Raw genomic sequence first — 17812 nt, 5'->3', positions numbered from 1 at the left:
TTTGTTAACCTGGAAGTTATTCTGTGAAATGACTCACATCAGGCCACGAGTTGGTATTTTTCTCTGATTGGTAGGATTGGTTTAACTATGGTCCAATCAAAGTTGAGAACAAAGGCCAAAGGCGGGGCTTACTTGCCTACGAGCCAATCAGTGCCAAGTCAGTAAACCTTGCCTGGGCTTGTTCAGTCGAGTGTTCGGGACGGGTGGACGTGTCAGCAGAGGTACTGTATGCTATCCATGCTTTAGGTCATTTATGTATTAATTCGTTAGCATAATGTTTTGGTTAGTCAATGTCATACAGCTAAGCAATTACCTTATTATGTTATTTTTCGACATTTTGATTATTCATTGGATTTTGCCACGTTGGTAACACGCGGTCCGGAGCACGGACTGATGTGACATTTAGACACTATCTTTGGCATCATTTCTACTCTTTAGTCATGAATTTGTTAGTTTTCTCAATTGTGGTAGGTAGTTCTGGCTATTGTGCCATAACTTAAACTTATAGTCTAATTTAGTCATTTTGTTCGTTTTTTGCCAATGAAATAAATTAAAAGGTGTGTTGCAGATGTGATACTACATGGAAAGAGCGATGTTTGAAGCATGCACTTCAACTGGAAGTAAAACCCATCGCAAATCTTGGGGACTTATCAACAACTACAGATATTTATCCCGGAAAGCCATGTTCCTCAGTGCAGTGGAGAACGCCAGAGCACGGAAGAAGCATCAAAAGAAGAATAACATCTCCAATAAGAGAAAAAGGATAGAGGAAAACAATAAAACGCCGGACACTATCCAAAGAGTAAAACATATAAAATTACCTGCGAGACACACGTGTCTAGAAGTTGATAGCACTCTAAAAACCATAGACTCATGGACTCATGTTGCTAAATTTGGACTGCCATTGCCCCCCACAGTAGAGGGTTTACCGATAGCTGCTTCTGGGGACAACCGTGTAGCCAACCAGCAGACTTCAGAAGGCAAAAAGCTGGTTGGGGCCGCTCTGAGTGAACTATGGGAGGTGGACAGTGGATTCTCGTCTGAGGCCAGCCCTCCTGCTAGTGGACGCACTTCTCCCTACCTCACCATGTGCCCGACCACGGTGGTGGCAATGGACTGCGAGATGGTTGGTACAGGGCTGGCTGGGCGCACTAGTGAATTGGCACGCTGCAGCTTGGTAGATTACCATGGCAATGTCCTCTACGATAAGTACATCCGTCCGTGCCAGGCTGTGACCGACTACAGGACCCGTTGGAGTGGCATCCAGAGGCACCATTTACAGAACGCTCTGCCCTTCCCCAAGGCTAGGACAGAGGTAAGAAGAGAACTAACCCCTAATCATCACAAGATTGTCTGGTTCTATTTGGCCTTTTTAATAGTATTATTTCCTTTGTGACTTCTGGACCAAAGATTACAGTAGTCTATATGCTAAAAATCCCAACTGGACCTAGCCAGGGTCTCAAAGGAAAGTAGATGTGCAATTTGAAGCCGTTTATGGTTAGTTTAATACTTTGATTATTCCTATTTGTCTTCTATGTGTGTTCCTGTTGATAATGGCCACCAATACTATGTCTGCTTTTGTGGTCCAGATACTAGGAATACTGGATGGGAAAGTGGTGATCGGCCATGCTCTGTACAACGACTTCCGGGCCTTGGATTTCAACCACCCGGGTCACATGATCAGGGACACAAGTGGTATGCGTCTGCTCAGGCGACTGGCTGGCTTCCCCACAAAGCGCTGCGTCTCACTCAAGATCCTGGCCAACAGCCTCCTAAACAGGAAAATACAGGTGAGCGTTCCTCTCGGTGTGTTTGGTGACCATGTTTTTAAAAGCGTCTGAGGTTAGGGATCTGAAAAGATCGATGGATATCTTAACCTCTCTAGGGTATGTGGGTCCCACCTGGCCAACATCCAGTGAGATTGCAGAGCGCCAAATTCAAATACAGAAATACTCATTATAAAAATTCAGAAAATATAGGTTTAAAGATTAACTTCTCGTGAATCCAACCATGGTGTCAAATTTAAAAAATGCTTTATGGCGAAAGCATACCGTACAATTATTTGAGAACATAGCCCATCAGACAAATCATTACAAACAGTAACCAGCCAAGTAGAAGAGTTAAACAAGCCAGAAATAGAGATAAAATTAATCCCGTACCTTTGATCTTCATGTTTGCACTCAGAAGACATTCATTTATTCAATAAATGTTCCTTTTGTTCGATAAAGTCTCTTTGTATCTGAAAACCTCAGTTTTTATTCAGTAATCCACAGGCTCAAACACAGTCACAACAGGCAGACGACAAATCCAAATTGTATCCGTAAAGTTCATAGAAACATGTCAAACAATGTTTATATTCAATCCTCAGGTTGTTTTTAGCCTAAATGATCTATAATATTTCAACCGGACAATAACATCGTCCATATTTAAAAGGTATACAAGAAAGGCACTCTCTCTGTGACACGGCAGGGTCCACTCATTCAGACTGCTCTTATTCCCTCATTGTTCAGAATACAAGCCTGAAACAATTTCTAAAGACGTGACTTCTAGTGGAAGGCATAGGAACTGCAATTTGAGTCCTAAGTCAATGGATACTGTAATGGCATTGAATAGAAAACTACACACACAAAAATTCCTACTTCCGGAATGGATTTTTCTCAGGTTTTCGCCTGCCAAATCAGTTCTGTTATACTCACAGACATTATTTTAACAGTTTTGGAAACTTTCGTGTTTTCTATCCAAATCGACTAATTATATGCATATATCTTCTGGGCCCGAGTACAAGGCAGTTTAATTTGGGCATGCTTTTCATCCAAAATTCCAAAAGCTGCCCTCTACCCTAGATAAGTTAAGAGTCTTGACTGTGTTGGGTTGGTCATTGGCGTTTAACGTTTGTCATTTTGAATCTGATGTCACGTGGTCTTTGTCTTGTCCCTGACAGGTTGGAAGGAGGGGCCACAGTTCAGTGGAGGATGCTCTGGCTTCCTTGGACCTGTATAAACTCGTGGAGGGGGAGTGGGAACAGGACATGCGAGAGAGAATGACGGACCGAGGCACAGGCATTCTCCCAGACCCCGCTACCTTAAACCACTACATGCAGGACCAGTACTGGCCAGAGGACTTGACCGATGATGGCCATTGAGAGAAGCCTGTATAGGAGGGTTCATGGGGTAGGGGTTTTAAGTCAAATGATCCAAGTTTGGCAAGCATGGCAGTATGGTTTAGTCAATATCAAGCTGCTCTTCTGACTGGCTATTAACTGAAGTTTGTGGATAAAGAGGTGATATTAAATGAATCTGATTAGCTGATGTTGTACACATTCATGGTGGGAGCCACAGTTTCCACAGGGGATAAGGTCATGGCAACACATCCAGTCGCTCAATGTCAATCTTGGAACAAATGCAATGACATGGGATTTATTTGAATGCATTGCATCCATATGTCTTTTGTGTATGTTGAGCATGTTTGACTTAACATGTAGATAAAGTGGTAATCGGATACGAAACACATGCTTAACTTACTACTTGGATAATTACAACAATGCCTGGAAGTCTATGGGTATCTGCTAGCAGCCCTTGTTATAACACCAGTTAAAAGGTAGTTTTGCAAACCAATGTTAACTTCCTTCATACTGGACACACAATTTTATTATCCATGGGTTCATCGAACTCTGGAAGTAGATAATGGGCCTCTGCGGCAAAATCCTGAAGTATTCCTTTAACTCACCATTTAAAGCTTTCTTGCATGAAATTACACCAGTATCTCCCGGTGAGTGGTCCTTTGCCCCTTCAGTCACCTAATAGTGAACCATACTGCCAACTTGATGTTTTATGCTGCTGTTCTATGAAGACCCTGCTGTGCCTGTGCCCTAATTGGATACCAATATATTGGAATAAAATAATTTACGAAAATGTTTACTGTCTTAACTAGAGGTCGGCCGATTATTTTTACTTTTTAATACTGATTATTGGAGGGCCAAAAAAAGCCGATACCGATTAATCAGCCGATTTTATTTATTTGTAATGACAATTACAACAATACTGAATGAACAATGAACACTTATTTTGACTTAATATAATACATCAAATAATGAAACATGTTCAATTTGGTTTAAATAATGCAAAAACAAAGTGTTGGAGAAGAAAGTAAAAGTGCAATATGTGCCATGTAAAAAAGCTAACGTTTAAATTCCTTGCTCAGAACATGAGAACATATGAAAGCTGGTGGTTCCTTCAATGTTATGTCATAATTATGTACAAATCTGGCAAATTAATTTAGATCTTTGTTAGGAATAAATGGTCTTCACAGTTTGCAACGAGCCAGGCGGCCCAAACTGCTGCACATACCCTGACTGCTTGCACGTTCCGCAAGAGAAGTGACACAATTTCCCTAGTTAAAATAAATTAATGTTAGCAGGCAATATTAACTAAATATGCAGGTTTGAAAATATATACTTGTGTATTGATTTTAAAGAAAGGCATTGATGGTTATGTACATTCGTGCAACGACAGTGCTTTTTTTCGCGAATGCGCTTGTTAAATCATCACCCGTTTGGCGAAGTAGGGTTTGATTCGATGAGAAAATAACAGGCACCGCATCGATTATATGCAACGCATGACACGCTAGATAAACTAGTAATATCATCAACCATGTGTTGTTCACTAGTGATTATGTTACGTTTTTTTAAAGATAAGTTTAATGCGAGCTAGCACTTAACCTTGGCTTCTTGCTGCACTCGCGTAACAGGTAGTCAGCCTGCCACACAGTCTCCTTGTGGAGTGCAATGTAAAACGGGGTTAGAGCGTTGGACTAGTAACCGGAAGGTTGCAAGATCGAATCCCCGACCTGACAAGGTAAAAATCTGTCGTTCTGCCCATGAACAAGGCAGTTAACCCACCGTTCCTAGTCCGTCACTGAAAATAAGAATGTGTTCTTAACTGACTTGCCTAGGTGTAAAAAAAATGGTCCACAATCAGTGTCCAAAAATGCCGATTGTTATGAAAACTTGAAATTGGCCCTAATTAATCGGTCGACCTCCACTCTTAACTGGACTTCAAAATAGATGTGCCAAAGCATTGCACGAACATGGAATTTCACTTTTTTTCTCTAAATGTTTCAGATCAAACGCTGTGTTAATATGATCTGAATCCATCTTTTTTTTTGCCTTGAATATGAGCAACTTGTTCGTTTTCTCCACTAGGTGGGAGTGCAAACTTGGAACAAACTCAAGTTTAGCTTTCGATCTCGTTTCAGAGTCGTCTGTGATGTCAAATGTACAGCAAGTCCTCTAGTCTTCCATATAATCAGCTTTTCTCTGGAACCTCTATACATGATTTATACTGCAAGATACTTTGGGTCATGTAGTGTATGTGGACACCGGCTAGTCAAACATCTCATTTCAAAATCATGGGCATTAATGTGGATGTGGTCCCTTCTTTGCTGCTATAACAGCCTCAACTCTACTGGGAAAGCATTCCAGTAGATGTTGGAACATGGCTGCGGAGACTTGCTTCCATTCAGCCGCCAGAGCATTAGTGAGGCCGGGCACTGATGTTGGCCGATTAGGCCTGGCTCGCAAGTCGGCGTTCCAATTCATCCCAAATGTGTTAAATGGGTGATTCTACGGAAGTGGTGGATTCTGAAGAGCCAACAATTCAAATATTTTTTTTTACCCAAAACTTAGTCAGATAATAGTTAACCCTTAACCATTATAAATCAACGTGCCACCTTCATTTTAAGATTAATAAATTACATAAAGTACAAGTGCTACCTTTTTGTCACTGGTGTTAACTATATTTTGGATGACAAATTTAATTTTATTAGTCACATGCGCCGAATACAACAGGTATTACAGCCTTACAGTTAAATGCTTACACGTGAGCCCTTAACCAACAATGCAGTTCAAAAAATATGGATAAGAAATTAAAGTAACAAATAATTAAAGAGCAGCAGTAAAATAACAACAGCGAGACTATATACAGGGGGTTAACGGTACACAGTCAATGTGCAGGGGCACCGGTTAGTTGAGGTCATAAATCAAAAAAGGAAACGTCCTCTCACTGTCAACTGCGTTTATTTTCAGCAAACTTAACGTGTAAATATTTGTATGAACATAAGATTCAACAACTGAGACATAAACTGAACAAGTTCCACAGACATGTGACTAACAGAAATGGAATAATCTGTCCCTGAACAAAAGGGGGTCAAAATCAAAAGTAACAGTCAGTATCTGGTGTGGCCACCAGCTTCATTAAGTACTGCAGTGCATCTCCTCCTCATGGGCTGCACCAGATTTGACAGTTCTTGCTGTGAGATGTTACCCCACTCTTCCACCAAGGCACCTGCAAGTTCCCGGACATTTCTGGGGGGGAATGGCCCCCACCCTCCGATCCAACAGGTCCCAGACGTGCTCAATGGGATTGAGATCTGAGCTCTTCGCTGGCCAGGGCAGAACACTGACATTCCTCTTGCAGGAAATCACGCACAGAACGAGCAGCATGACTGGTGGCATTGTCATTCTGGAGGGTCATGTCAGGATGAGCCTGCAGGAAGGGTACCACACGAGGGAGGAGGATGTCTTCCCTGTAACACACATCATTGAGATTGTCTGCCACGACAACAAGCTCAGGCCAATGATGCTGTGACACACCTCCCCAGACCATGACGGACCCTCCACCTCCAAATCGATCCCGCTCCAGAGTACCATCCTCGGTGTAATGCACATTCCTTCGACGATAAATGTGAATCCGACCATCACCCTTGGTGAGACAAAACCGCGACTCGTCAGAGAAGAGCACTTTTTGCCAGTCCTGTCTGGTCCAGCGACAGTGGGTTTGTGCCCATAGGCGACGTTGTTGCCGGTGATGTCTGGTGAGGACCTGCCTTACAACAGGCCTACAAGCCCTTAGTCCAGCCTCTCTCAGCCTATTGCGGACAGTCTGAGCACTGATGGAGGGATTGTGCTTTCCTGGTATAACTCAGGCAGTTGTTGTTTCCATCCTGTGCCTGTCCCGCTGGTGTGATGTTCGGATGTTCCGATTCTGTGTAGGTGTTGGTACATGTGGTCTGCCACTGCGAGGACGATCAGCTGTCCATCCTGCCTCCCTGTAGTGCTGTCTTCGGCGTCTCACAGTACAGACATTGCAATTTATTGCCGTGGCCACATCTGCAGTACTCATGCCTCCTTGCAGCATGCCTAAGGCACATTCACACAGATGAGCAGGGATCCTGGGCATCTTTCTTTTGGTGTTTTTCAGAGTCAGCAGAAAGTTTTCATAACTGACCTTAATTGCCTACCGTCTGTAAGCTGTTAGTGTCTTAACGACCGTTCCAGAGGTGCATGTTCATTATTTGTTTATGGTTCATTGAACAAGCATGGGAAACAGTGTTTAAACCCTTTATGATGAAGATCTGTGAAGTTATTTTGATTTTTACGAATTATCTTTGAAAGACGGTCCTGAAAAAGTTAATTTTTTTTGCTGACATGTACATGTAGGTAGAGTTATTAAAGTGACTATGTATAGATGATAACAATAGAGAGTAGCAGCGGTGTGGGAGGGGGGGGGGCAATGCAAATAGTCTGGGTAGCCATTTGATTAGGTGTTCAGCAGTCTCATGGCTTGGGGGTAGAAGCTGTTTAGAAGCCTCATGGACCTAGACTTGGCGCTCCGGTACCGCTTGCCGTGCGGTAGCAGAGAGAACAGTCAATGACTAGGGTGGCTGGAGTCTTTGACAATTTTTAGAGCCTTCCTCTGACACCGCTTGGTATTGAGGTCCTGGATGGCAGGAAACTTGGCCCCAGTGATGTACTGGCCCGTTTGCACTACCCTCTGTAGTGCCTTGCGGTCGGAGGCCGAGCAGTTGCCATACGAGGCAGTGATGCAACCAGTCAGGATGCTCTCAATGGTGCAGCTTTAGAACCTTTTTAGGATCTGAGGACCCATGCCAAATCTTTTCAGTCTCCTGAGGGGGAATAGGTTTTGGCATGCCCTCTTCACGACTGTCCTGGTGTGCTTGGACCATTTTAGTCTGGTGGTGATGTGGACACCAAGGTACTTGAAGCTCTCAACCTGCACCACTGCAGCCCCGTCGATGAGAATGGGGGCATGCTCAGTCCTCTTTTTCCTGAAGTCCACAATCATCTCCTTTGTCTTGATCATGTTGAGGGAGAGGCCTACCACTGTTGTGTCATCGGCAAACTTAATGATGGTGTTGGAGTCGTGCCTGGCCGTGCAGTCATGAGTGAACAGGGAGTACAAGAGGGGACTAGAGGGGACTGAGCACGCATCGCCGGGGGGCCCCTGTGTTGAGGATCAGCGTGGCGGATGTGTTGTTACCTACCCTTACCACCTGGGGGCGGCCCGTCAGGAAGTCCAGGATCCAGTTGCAGAGGGAGGTGTTTAGTCCCAGGGTCCTTAGCTTAGTGATGAGCTTTGAGGGCACTATGGTGTTAAACGCTGAGCTGTAGTCAATGATTAGCATTCTCACATAGGTGTTCCTTTTGTCCAGGTGAGAAAGAGCAGTGTAGAGTGCAATAGAGATTGCATCATCTGTGGATCTGTTGGGGCGGTATGCAAATTGGTGTTGATGTGAGCCATGACCAGCCTTTCAAAGCACTTCATGGATACAGACGTGAGTGCTACTGGTTGGCAGTCATTTAGACAGGTTACCTTAGTGTTCTTGGGCACAGGCACTATGGTGGTCTGCTTGAAACATGTTGGTATTACAGACTCGGACAGGGAGAGGTTGAAAATGTCAGTGAAGACACTTGCCAGTTGGTCAGCGCATGCTCACAGTACACGTCCTGGTAATCCGTCTTGCCCTGCGGCCTTGTGAATGTTAACTTGTTCAAAGGTCTTACTCACATCAGCTGCAGAGAGTGTGATCAGTCTTCCGGAACAGCTGGTGCTCTCATGCATGTTTCAGTGTTATTTGCCTCGAAGTGAGCATAGAAGTAGTTTAGCTCGTCTGGTAGGCTCTTGTCACTGGACAGCTCTCGGCTGTTCTTCCCTTTGTAGTCTGTAATGGTTTGCAAGCCCTGCCACATCCGACGAGCGTCAGAGCCGGTGTTGCACGATTCGATCTTAGTCCTGTATTGACGCTTTGCCTCTTTGGTGGTTCGTCGGAGGGCATAGCGGGATTTCTTAGAAGCTTCCGGGTTAGAGTCCCGCTCCTTGAAAGTGGCAGCTCTAGCCTTTAGCTCAGTGCGGATATTGCCTGTAATCCATGGCTTCTGGTTGGGGTATGTACGTACGGTCACTGTGGCGACGACATCATCGATGCACTTATTGATGAAGCCAATGACTGATGTGGTCTGCTCCTCAATGCCATCGGAGGAATTTGATTTGGTGCATTGTGAACTAGGCTTTCCTGAATGTAAAAGGTTAATGCTAATATTAAGACATTGTTTTGATTAGTAATAATTTACTTTGAACCGGTATGTGTAAAGTTCTATTGTGCAACATTTTAATATTTCTACCACGTGTTTTGTGTTGTAACAGAAATAATTGAGGTTGAGTCATCAAAATTGGATTATCATATTCTTAAAATGCTTACTAATGAATGCAGCAACATTTGGCTAGATACACATAAACATATATGAAAATTGGCAACGCTGATGCTAGAACACCAATATGCCATGCAGTAACACCAGTGACGGAATGTGAAACCAATGACATAACTTACGATTATTTCATCCAATTTTGATCAATTTAGTAATAGTTTTTATTACAAATCATTTTATACCATGTGTTGATTTCATATGAACATTAAAAGGAAGGTTATTGGTCAAAGATTAAGACCAAAAGATGAAGCCTATTGACTAAAATGTCTTTCCTAACACAACATTGTCATACAAACATATAACATGTCTATTAGAGGTATAGAACAATTGAAAACACAACAATGAATGTAAACGAAGACTAAGTTTTCCCAAGCGCACTGAGGAACATTTTGTATGCAGTAAAACATGTTCATGGAATAGGCCTATTTCCTCTACATTTTCCTGTACTAATTATTTCCCATTCTAACTTTTACTTGAGAATTGTTTGTCTTTGACATGTTATTGTGTCACATCCATCTGTTATCATCGCCGAGCCATTCTCCATTTCTTTCTAGCCACTGATGGCTTCTTCTCTGGCAATCAGTTCACATCTGCCACTTTCGAAACATTCCTCCAAGTACTTCCAGATACCGTGGTCAATCTGAGCTGATCTTTTGGCAGCGACTTTGGCATCACACACACACACACACTCTGGTCATCCCCATACCAGTTGATATCTCTTGGGCTTGGCCAGAAGAACTTGTTGACTCCATTCCTGTGGATGCACTTAACTTATGACGTTTTGTTCTTCGACCCCCAGTATGGTTGTTCATCGTAGTTCACAATGCACTAAATCAAATCAAATCTTATTGGTCACATACACATGGTTAGCAGATGTTAATGCGAGTGTAGCGAAATGCGTGTGCTTCTAGTTCCGACAGTGCAGTAATATCTAACAAGTAATCTAACAATCCCGGCAACAACTACCTAATACATAAATCTAAAGGGGTGAATGAGAATATGTATATATAAGTATATGGATGAGCGATGGCCGAGCGGCATAGGCAAGGTGCAATAGATGGCATAAAATACAGTATATACATGTGATATGAGTAGTATAAGATATGTAAACATTATTAGAGTGGCATTGTTTAAAGTGACTAGTGATCCATTTATTAAAGTGGCCAGTGATTGGATCTCAATGTAGGTAGCAGCCTCTCTGAGTTTGTGATTGCTGTTTTTCAGTCTCGGTCCCAGCTTTGATGCATCTGTACTGACCTCGCCTTCTGGATGGTAGTGGTGTGAACAGGCAGTGGCTCGAGTGGTTGTTGTCCTTGAGGGCAGGTAGTTTGCCCCCGGTAATGCGTTGTGCAGACCGCACCACCCTCTGGAGAGCCTTGCGGTTGAGGGCGGTGCAGTTGCCGTTACAGGCTGTGATACAGCCCGACAGGATGCTCTTGATTGTGCATCTGTAAAAGTTTGTCAGGGTTTTGGGTGACAAGACAAATTTCTTCAGCCTCCTGAGGTTGAAGAGGCGCTGTTGCGCCTTCTTCACCACACTGTCTGTGTGGGTGGACCATTTCAGTTTGTCTGTGATGTGTACGCCGATGAACTTAAAACTTACTACCCTCTCCACTACTGTCTCGTCGATGTGGAAAGGGGAGTGCTCCCTCTGCTGTTTCCTGAAGTCCACAATCATCTCCTTTGTTTTATTGACATTGGGTAAGAGGTTGTTTTCCTGACACCAAATCAAAATCAAATGTATTTATATAGCCCTTCGTACATCAGCTGATATCTCAAAGTGCTGTACAGAAACCCAGCCTAAAACCCCAAACAGCAAGCAATGCAGGTGTAGAAGCACAGTGGCTAGGAAAAACTCCCTAGAAAGGCCAAAACCTAGGAAGAAACCTAGAGAGGAACCAGGCTATGTGGGGTGGCCAGTCCTCTTCAGACAGGATGACCACATCAGTGAATCAACCCACTCAGGTGACGCACCCCCTCCAGGGACGGCATGAGAGAGCCCCAGTAAGCCAGTGACTCAGCCCCTGTAATAGGGTTAGAGGCAGAGAATCCCAGTGGAAAGAGGGGAACCGGCCAGGCAGAGACAGCAAGGGCGGTTCGTTGCTCCAGAGCCTTTCCGTTCACCTTCCCACTCCTGGGCCAGACTACACTCAATCATATGACCCACTGAAGAGATGAGTCTTCAGTAAAGACTTAAAGGTTGAGACCGAGTTTGCGTCTCTGACATGGGTAGGCAGACCGTTCCATAAAAATGGAGCTCTATAGGAGAAAGCCCTGCCTCCAGCTGTTTGCTTAGATATTCTAGGGACAATTAGGAGGCCTGAGTCTTGTGACCGTAGCGTACGTGTAGGTATGTACGGCAGGACCAAATCAGAGAGATAGGTAGGAGCAAGCCCATGTAATGCTTTGTAGGTTAGCAGTAAAACCTTGAAATCAGCCCTTGCTTTGACAGGAAGCCAGTGTAGAGAGGCTAGCACTGGAGTAATATGATCACATATTTTGGTTCTAGTCAGGATTCTAGCAGCCGTATTTAGCACTAACTGAAGTTTATTTAGTGCTTTATCCGGGTAGCCGGAAAGTAGAGCATTGCAGTAGTCTAACCTAGAAGTGACAAAAGCATGGATTAATTTTTCTGCATCATTTTTGGACAGAAAGCTTCTGATTTTTGCAATGTTACGTAGATGGAAAAAAGCTGTCCTTGAAATGGTCTTGATATGTTCTTCAAAAGAGAGATCAGGGTCCAGAGTAATGCCGAGGTCCTTCACAGTTTTATTTGAGACGACTGTACAACCATTAAGATTAATTGTCAGATCCAACAGAAGATCTCTTTGTTTCTTGGGACCTAGAACAAGCATCTCTGTTTTGTCCGAGTTTAAAAGTAGAACGTTTGCAGCCATCCACTTCCTTATGTCTGAAACACATGCTTCTAGCAAGGGCAATTTTGGGGCTTCACCATGTTTCATTGAAATGTACAGCTGTGTGTCATCCGCATAGCAGTGAAAGTTAACATTATGTTTTCGAATAACATCCCCAAGAGGTAAAATATATAGTGAAAACAATAGTGGTCCTAAAACGGAACCTTGAGGAACACTGAAATTTACAGTTGATTTGTCAGAGGACAAACCATTCACAGAGACAAACTGATATCTTTCCGACAGATAAGATCTAAACCAGGCCAGAACTTGTCCGTGTAGACCAATTTGGGTTTCCAATCTCTCCAAAAGAATGTGGTGATCGATGGTATCAAAAGCAGCACTAAGGTCTAGGAGTACGAGGACAGATGCAGAGCCTCGGTCCGATGCCATTAAAATGTCATTTACCACCTTCACAAGTGCCGTCTCAGTGCTATGATGGGGTCTAAAACCAGACTGAAGCATTTCGTATACATTGTTTGTCTTCAGGAAGGCAGTGAGTTGCTGCGCAACAGCCTTTTCTAAACATTTTGAGAGGAATGGAAGATTCGATATAGGCCGATAGTTTTTTATATTTTCTGGGTCAAGGTTTGGCTTTTTCAAGAGAGGCTTTATTACTGCCACTTTTAGTGAGTTTGGTACACATCCGGTGGATAGAGAGCCGTTTATTATGTTCAACATAGGAGGGCCAAGCACAGGAAGCAGCTCTTTCAGTAGTTTAGTTGGAATAGGGTCCAGTATGCAGCTTGAAGGTTTAGAGGCCATGATTATTTTCATCATTGTGTCAAGAGATATAGTACTAAAACACTTGAGCGTCTCTCTTGATCCTAGGTCCTGGCAGAGTTGTGCAGACTCAGGACAACTGAGCTTTGAAGGAATACGCAGATTTAAAGAGGAGTCCGTAATTTGCTTTCTAATAATCATAATCTTTTCCTCAAAGAAGTTCATGAATTTATCACTGCTAAAGTGAAAGTCATCCTCTCTTGGGGAATGCTGCTTTTTAGTTAGCTTTGCGACAGTATCAAAAAGGAATTTCGGATTGTTCTTATTTTCCTCAATTAAGTTAGAAAAATAGGATGATCGAGCAGCAGTAAGGGCTCTTCGGTACTGCACAGTACTGTCTTTCCAAGCTAGTTGGAAGACTTCCAGTTTGGTGTGGCGCCATTTCCGTTCCAATTTTCTGGAAGCTTGCTTCAGAGCTCGGGTATTTTCTGTGTACCAGGGAGCTAGTTTCTTATGAGAAATGTTTTTCGTTTTTAGGGGTGCAACTGCATCTAGGGTATTGCACAAGGTTAAATTGAGTTCCTCAGTTAGGTGGTTAACTGATTTTTGTCCTCTGGCGTCCTTGGGTAGACAGAGGGAATCTGGAAGGACATCAAGGAATCTTTGTGTTGTCTGTGAATTTATAGCACGACTTTTGATGTTCCTTGGTTGCAAACGTAATAAAATGGTGTTCCGATAGTCCAGGATTATGAGGAAAAACATTAAGATCCACAACATTTATTCCATGGGACAAAACTAGGTCCAGCGTATGACTGTGACAGTGGGTGGGTCCAGAGACATGTTGGACAAAACCCACGGAGTCGATGATGGCTCCGAAAGCCTTTTGGAGTGGGTCTGTGGACTTTTCCATGTGAATATTAAAGTCACCAAAGATTAGAATATTATCTGCTATGACTACAAGGTCCGATAGGAATTCAGGGAACTCAGTGAGGAACGCTGTATATGGCCCAGGAGGCCTGTAAACAGTAGCTATAAAAAGTGATTGAGTAGGCTGCATAGATTTCATGACTAGAAGCTCAAAAGACGAAAACGTCTTTTTTTTTTTGTAAATTGAAATTTGCTATCGTAAATGTTAGCAACACCTCCGCCTTTGCGGGATGCACGGGGGATATGGTCACTAGTGTAGCCAGGAGGTGAGGCCTCATTTAACACAGTAAATTCATCAGGCTTAAGCCATGTTTCAGTCAGGCCAATCACATCAAGATTATGATCAGTGATTAGTTCATTGACTATAATTGCCTTTGAAGTAAGGGATCTAACATTAAGTAGCCCTATTTTGAGATGTGAGGTATCATGATCTCTTTCAATAATGACAGGAATGGAGGTGGTCTTTATCCTAGTGAGATTGCTAAGGCGAACACCGCCATGTTTAGTTTTGCCCAACCTAGGTCGAGGCACAGACACGGTCTCAATGGTGATAGCTGAGCTGACTACACTGACTGTGCTAGTGGCAGACTCCACTATGCTGGCAGGCTGGCTAACAGCCTGCTGCCTGGCCTGCACCCTATTTCATTGTGGAGCTAGAGGAGTTAGAGCCCTGTCTATGTTGGTAGATAAAATGAGAGCACCCCTCCAGCTAGGATGGAGTCCGTCACTCCTCAGCAGGTCAGGCTTGGTCCTGTTTGTGGGTGAGTCCCAGAAAGAGGGCCAATTATCTACAAATTCTATCTTTTGGGAGGGGCAGAAAACAGTTTTTAACCAGCGATTGAGTTGTGAGACTGCTGTAGAGCTCATCACTCCCCCTAACTGGGAGGGGGCCAGAGACAATTACTCGATGCCGACACATCTTTCTAGCTGATTTACACGCAGAAGCTATGTTGCGCTTGGTGATCTCTGACTGTTTCATCCTAACATCGTTGGTGCCGACGTGGATAACAATATCTCTATACTCTTTACACTCGCCAGTTTTAGCTTTAGCCATCACCATCTTCAGATTAGCCTTTAACGTCGGTAGCCCTGCCCCCCGGTAAACAGTGTATGATCGCTGGATGATTCGTTTTAAGTCTAATACTGCGGGTAATGGAGTCGCCAATGACTAGAGTTTTCAATTTGTCAGAGCTAATGGTGGGAAGCTTCGGTGTCTCAGACCCCGTAACGGGAGGAGTAGAGACCAGAGAAGACTCGGCCTCTGACTCCGACCCGCTGCTTAATGGGGAAAACCGGTTGAAAGTTTCTGTCGGCTGAATGAGCGACACCGGTTGAGCGTTTCTACAGCATTTCCTTCCAGAAACTGTGAGAAAGTTGTCCGGCTGCGGGGACTGTGCCAGGGGATTTATACTACTATCTGTACTTACTGGTGGCACAGACGCTGTTTCATCCTTTCCTACACTGAAATTACCCTTGCCTAACGATTGCGTCTGAAGCTGGGCTTGTAGCACAGCTATCCTCGCCGTAAGGCGAGTACAGCGACTGCAATTAGAAGGCATCATGTTAATGTTACTACTTAGCTTCGGCTGTTGGAGTTCCTGACGAATCGTGTCCAGATAAAGCGTCCGGAGTGAAAAAGTTGAGGGAAAAAAAACAAAAATATAAACGGTAATTAAAAAGTAAAACCGTAAATTTGTCAGGTAGCAAAACAGGTTGGCAACAAAACGCACAGCAACTCGAAAACAAGTCTGCAAGTTGTGACCGGAAATGACGTCCACACTCAGAGTGCCCTCCCCTCCTCCCTGTAGGCTGTCTCGTCGTCGTTGGTAATAATTTCCACTACTGTTGTGTCGTCTGCAAACTTGATGATTGAGTTGGAGGCGTGGGTAAAGAGGGAGTACAGGAGGGGGCTGAGCACGCACCCTTGTGGGGCCCCAGTGTTGTAGGTCAGCGAAGTGGAGATGTTGTTTCCTACCTTCACCACCTGGGGGCGGCCCGTCAGAAAGTCCAGGACACAATTGCACAGGGCGGGGTTGGGACCCACGGCCTCCAGCTTGATGATGAGCTTGGAGGGTACTATGGTGTTGAATACTGAGCTGTAGTCAATGAACAGCATTCTTACATAGGTATTCCTTTTGTCCAGATGGGATAGGGTAATGTGCAGTGTGATGGCGTCATCTGTGGACCTGTTGGAACAAACCGCTACTGTCCAGTGTGGTGAGCCTCTATGACATCTGGACGAAGTGGAGCTGAGTTATCCGGGCCGATGACATCTGTTTGAAATGGAGGTGAGAGATCATGGCCATTAGCCGGCACTGGTGGGAGAGGGATTTCTTGGAGTCCATAACATTTGAAATCCCACACGCTCTGTGCTTTACGATGCCAGGCGTGATACTCTGAACCTGGCGCATTCGCATTGGGTTCCTTTTATGGTTGCTAGAGGTACCCCATAAGTCTTCTGTGCCTTACTTTCCATTGCTTCATCACTGACATAATACAACTGTATTTGAGTGTCAGAGTCCGTTACCTCCTCATAGAAAGACATCGTATCCATTATGTCTTTCCCGTGGTGGATCAAGAGGTCAGCTTACCTCTTTAGTGAACCCCTGCACTCCATCCGGAGCACCCTTTCCATGACTGGCCTCAAAAAAGTTCCACGTACTCCCCTGGAAACCCTTCTTGAAAGGTTCAGTGCCAACCATATAGAAGTTGCCCTGACTGAAAACAGGGCCATCACAGAGGAAGTGAAAGTGTTTATCATGTCCAGGATCGGGTCCAGGTGAGCCCATTTGGCTGCTTGGTCATGCCTTCTGCTGGGTGAGATGGTGCAGGAAGAGATGGGGGTGCTCCTCTGCCACAAAGAAGACACCAGTGTGGACCGTCACCTTCTTGTGTGAACCTTCGAAGTGAACTGACTGGACCTCTGAAGCATACCTGCATGTGAAGTTTTCACACAAAAAAATCTATATGGATCAAGCAGTCATTGGTCAGGTTCTCTCTCAAGGTCCGGTAGCTGTGGTACCTGCCATCGGATGTTGAACAGACGTCTCCTAAATTTAAAGAGCCTATCCTGGAACTGAATCACCAGTTCTTCTTCGGTTATGGCTGTATTCTTCTTCACGGTGATTAAGCTACTTTTCTCTCGTTCTTCAGTTGCTCCATCTTCTCCAGACACCACTGGGGGAGCAACACCTCTTCGTTGGATTGCTGTCTAGCCGGTGGCGCAGTGGCATCTTCACCTTCTTGGCATTCGCCATAGGTGCATGCCTTTGAATTGTTCTAAAAAAAAACTGTGCCATCTGCAATCTTCTCGAGGTTTGCTGGACTGTGAAAGACCAAGTATGTGCATTTCATCCACCATAAACTGCACGTTCTCATGAGTTACACTGGCACGTTTCTCAGTCTCTCTCCTGCGGTGTCACCGCCCAAAAGGGTCTCGCTCTGCAGAAGAAGGGGTCAATACTGTCTCTCCTGCTCTCAACATTTGTCTGTTTTTTTCCTGTCTGAACCGACATTGCTTTCGCTACTGTCTTTTTCTTCTTTATGTGAGATCGTTCACTCTCTTTTTTGACTCTCTAAATCCTTTAAATAAGTAAGTCATTTTTTTCAAGATCGGCTTCTCTGCGGTCCGGGTCAGCATCCCTGCACTGTCTGTAGAGTCTTAGCTTTTCAGCAGTACTTACTTTTT

The 17812-nt window shown here is 44.2% G+C and overlaps 1 protein-coding gene across 1 annotated transcript; it reads left to right on the top strand.

The window, feature by feature from the left end:
- The first annotated feature begins 149 nt into the window (after positions 1 to 149).
- LOC139368878 (apoptosis-enhancing nuclease-like) lies at positions 150 to 5909 on the top strand. Its single transcript, XM_071108336.1, has 4 exons — positions 150 to 221; positions 569 to 1315; positions 1590 to 1790; positions 2942 to 5909. The coding sequence occupies exons 2-4, from the start codon at positions 581 to 583 to the stop codon at positions 3140 to 3142; spliced, it is 1137 nt and encodes a 378-aa protein (XP_070964437.1). The 5' UTR covers positions 150 to 221; positions 569 to 580; the 3' UTR covers positions 3143 to 5909.
- Positions 5910 to 17812: the final 11903 nt, after the last annotated feature.

The sequence above is a fragment of the Oncorhynchus clarkii genome, chromosome 2 (genome assembly GCF_045791955.1).
Source record: "Oncorhynchus clarkii lewisi isolate Uvic-CL-2024 chromosome 2, UVic_Ocla_1.0, whole genome shotgun sequence".
NCBI classification, from domain to species: Eukaryota; Metazoa; Chordata; class Actinopteri; order Salmoniformes; family Salmonidae; genus Oncorhynchus; species Oncorhynchus clarkii.
The sequence above is the reverse complement of the archived record's forward strand: the minus strand, read 5'-3'. Positions and strand labels throughout refer to the sequence as shown.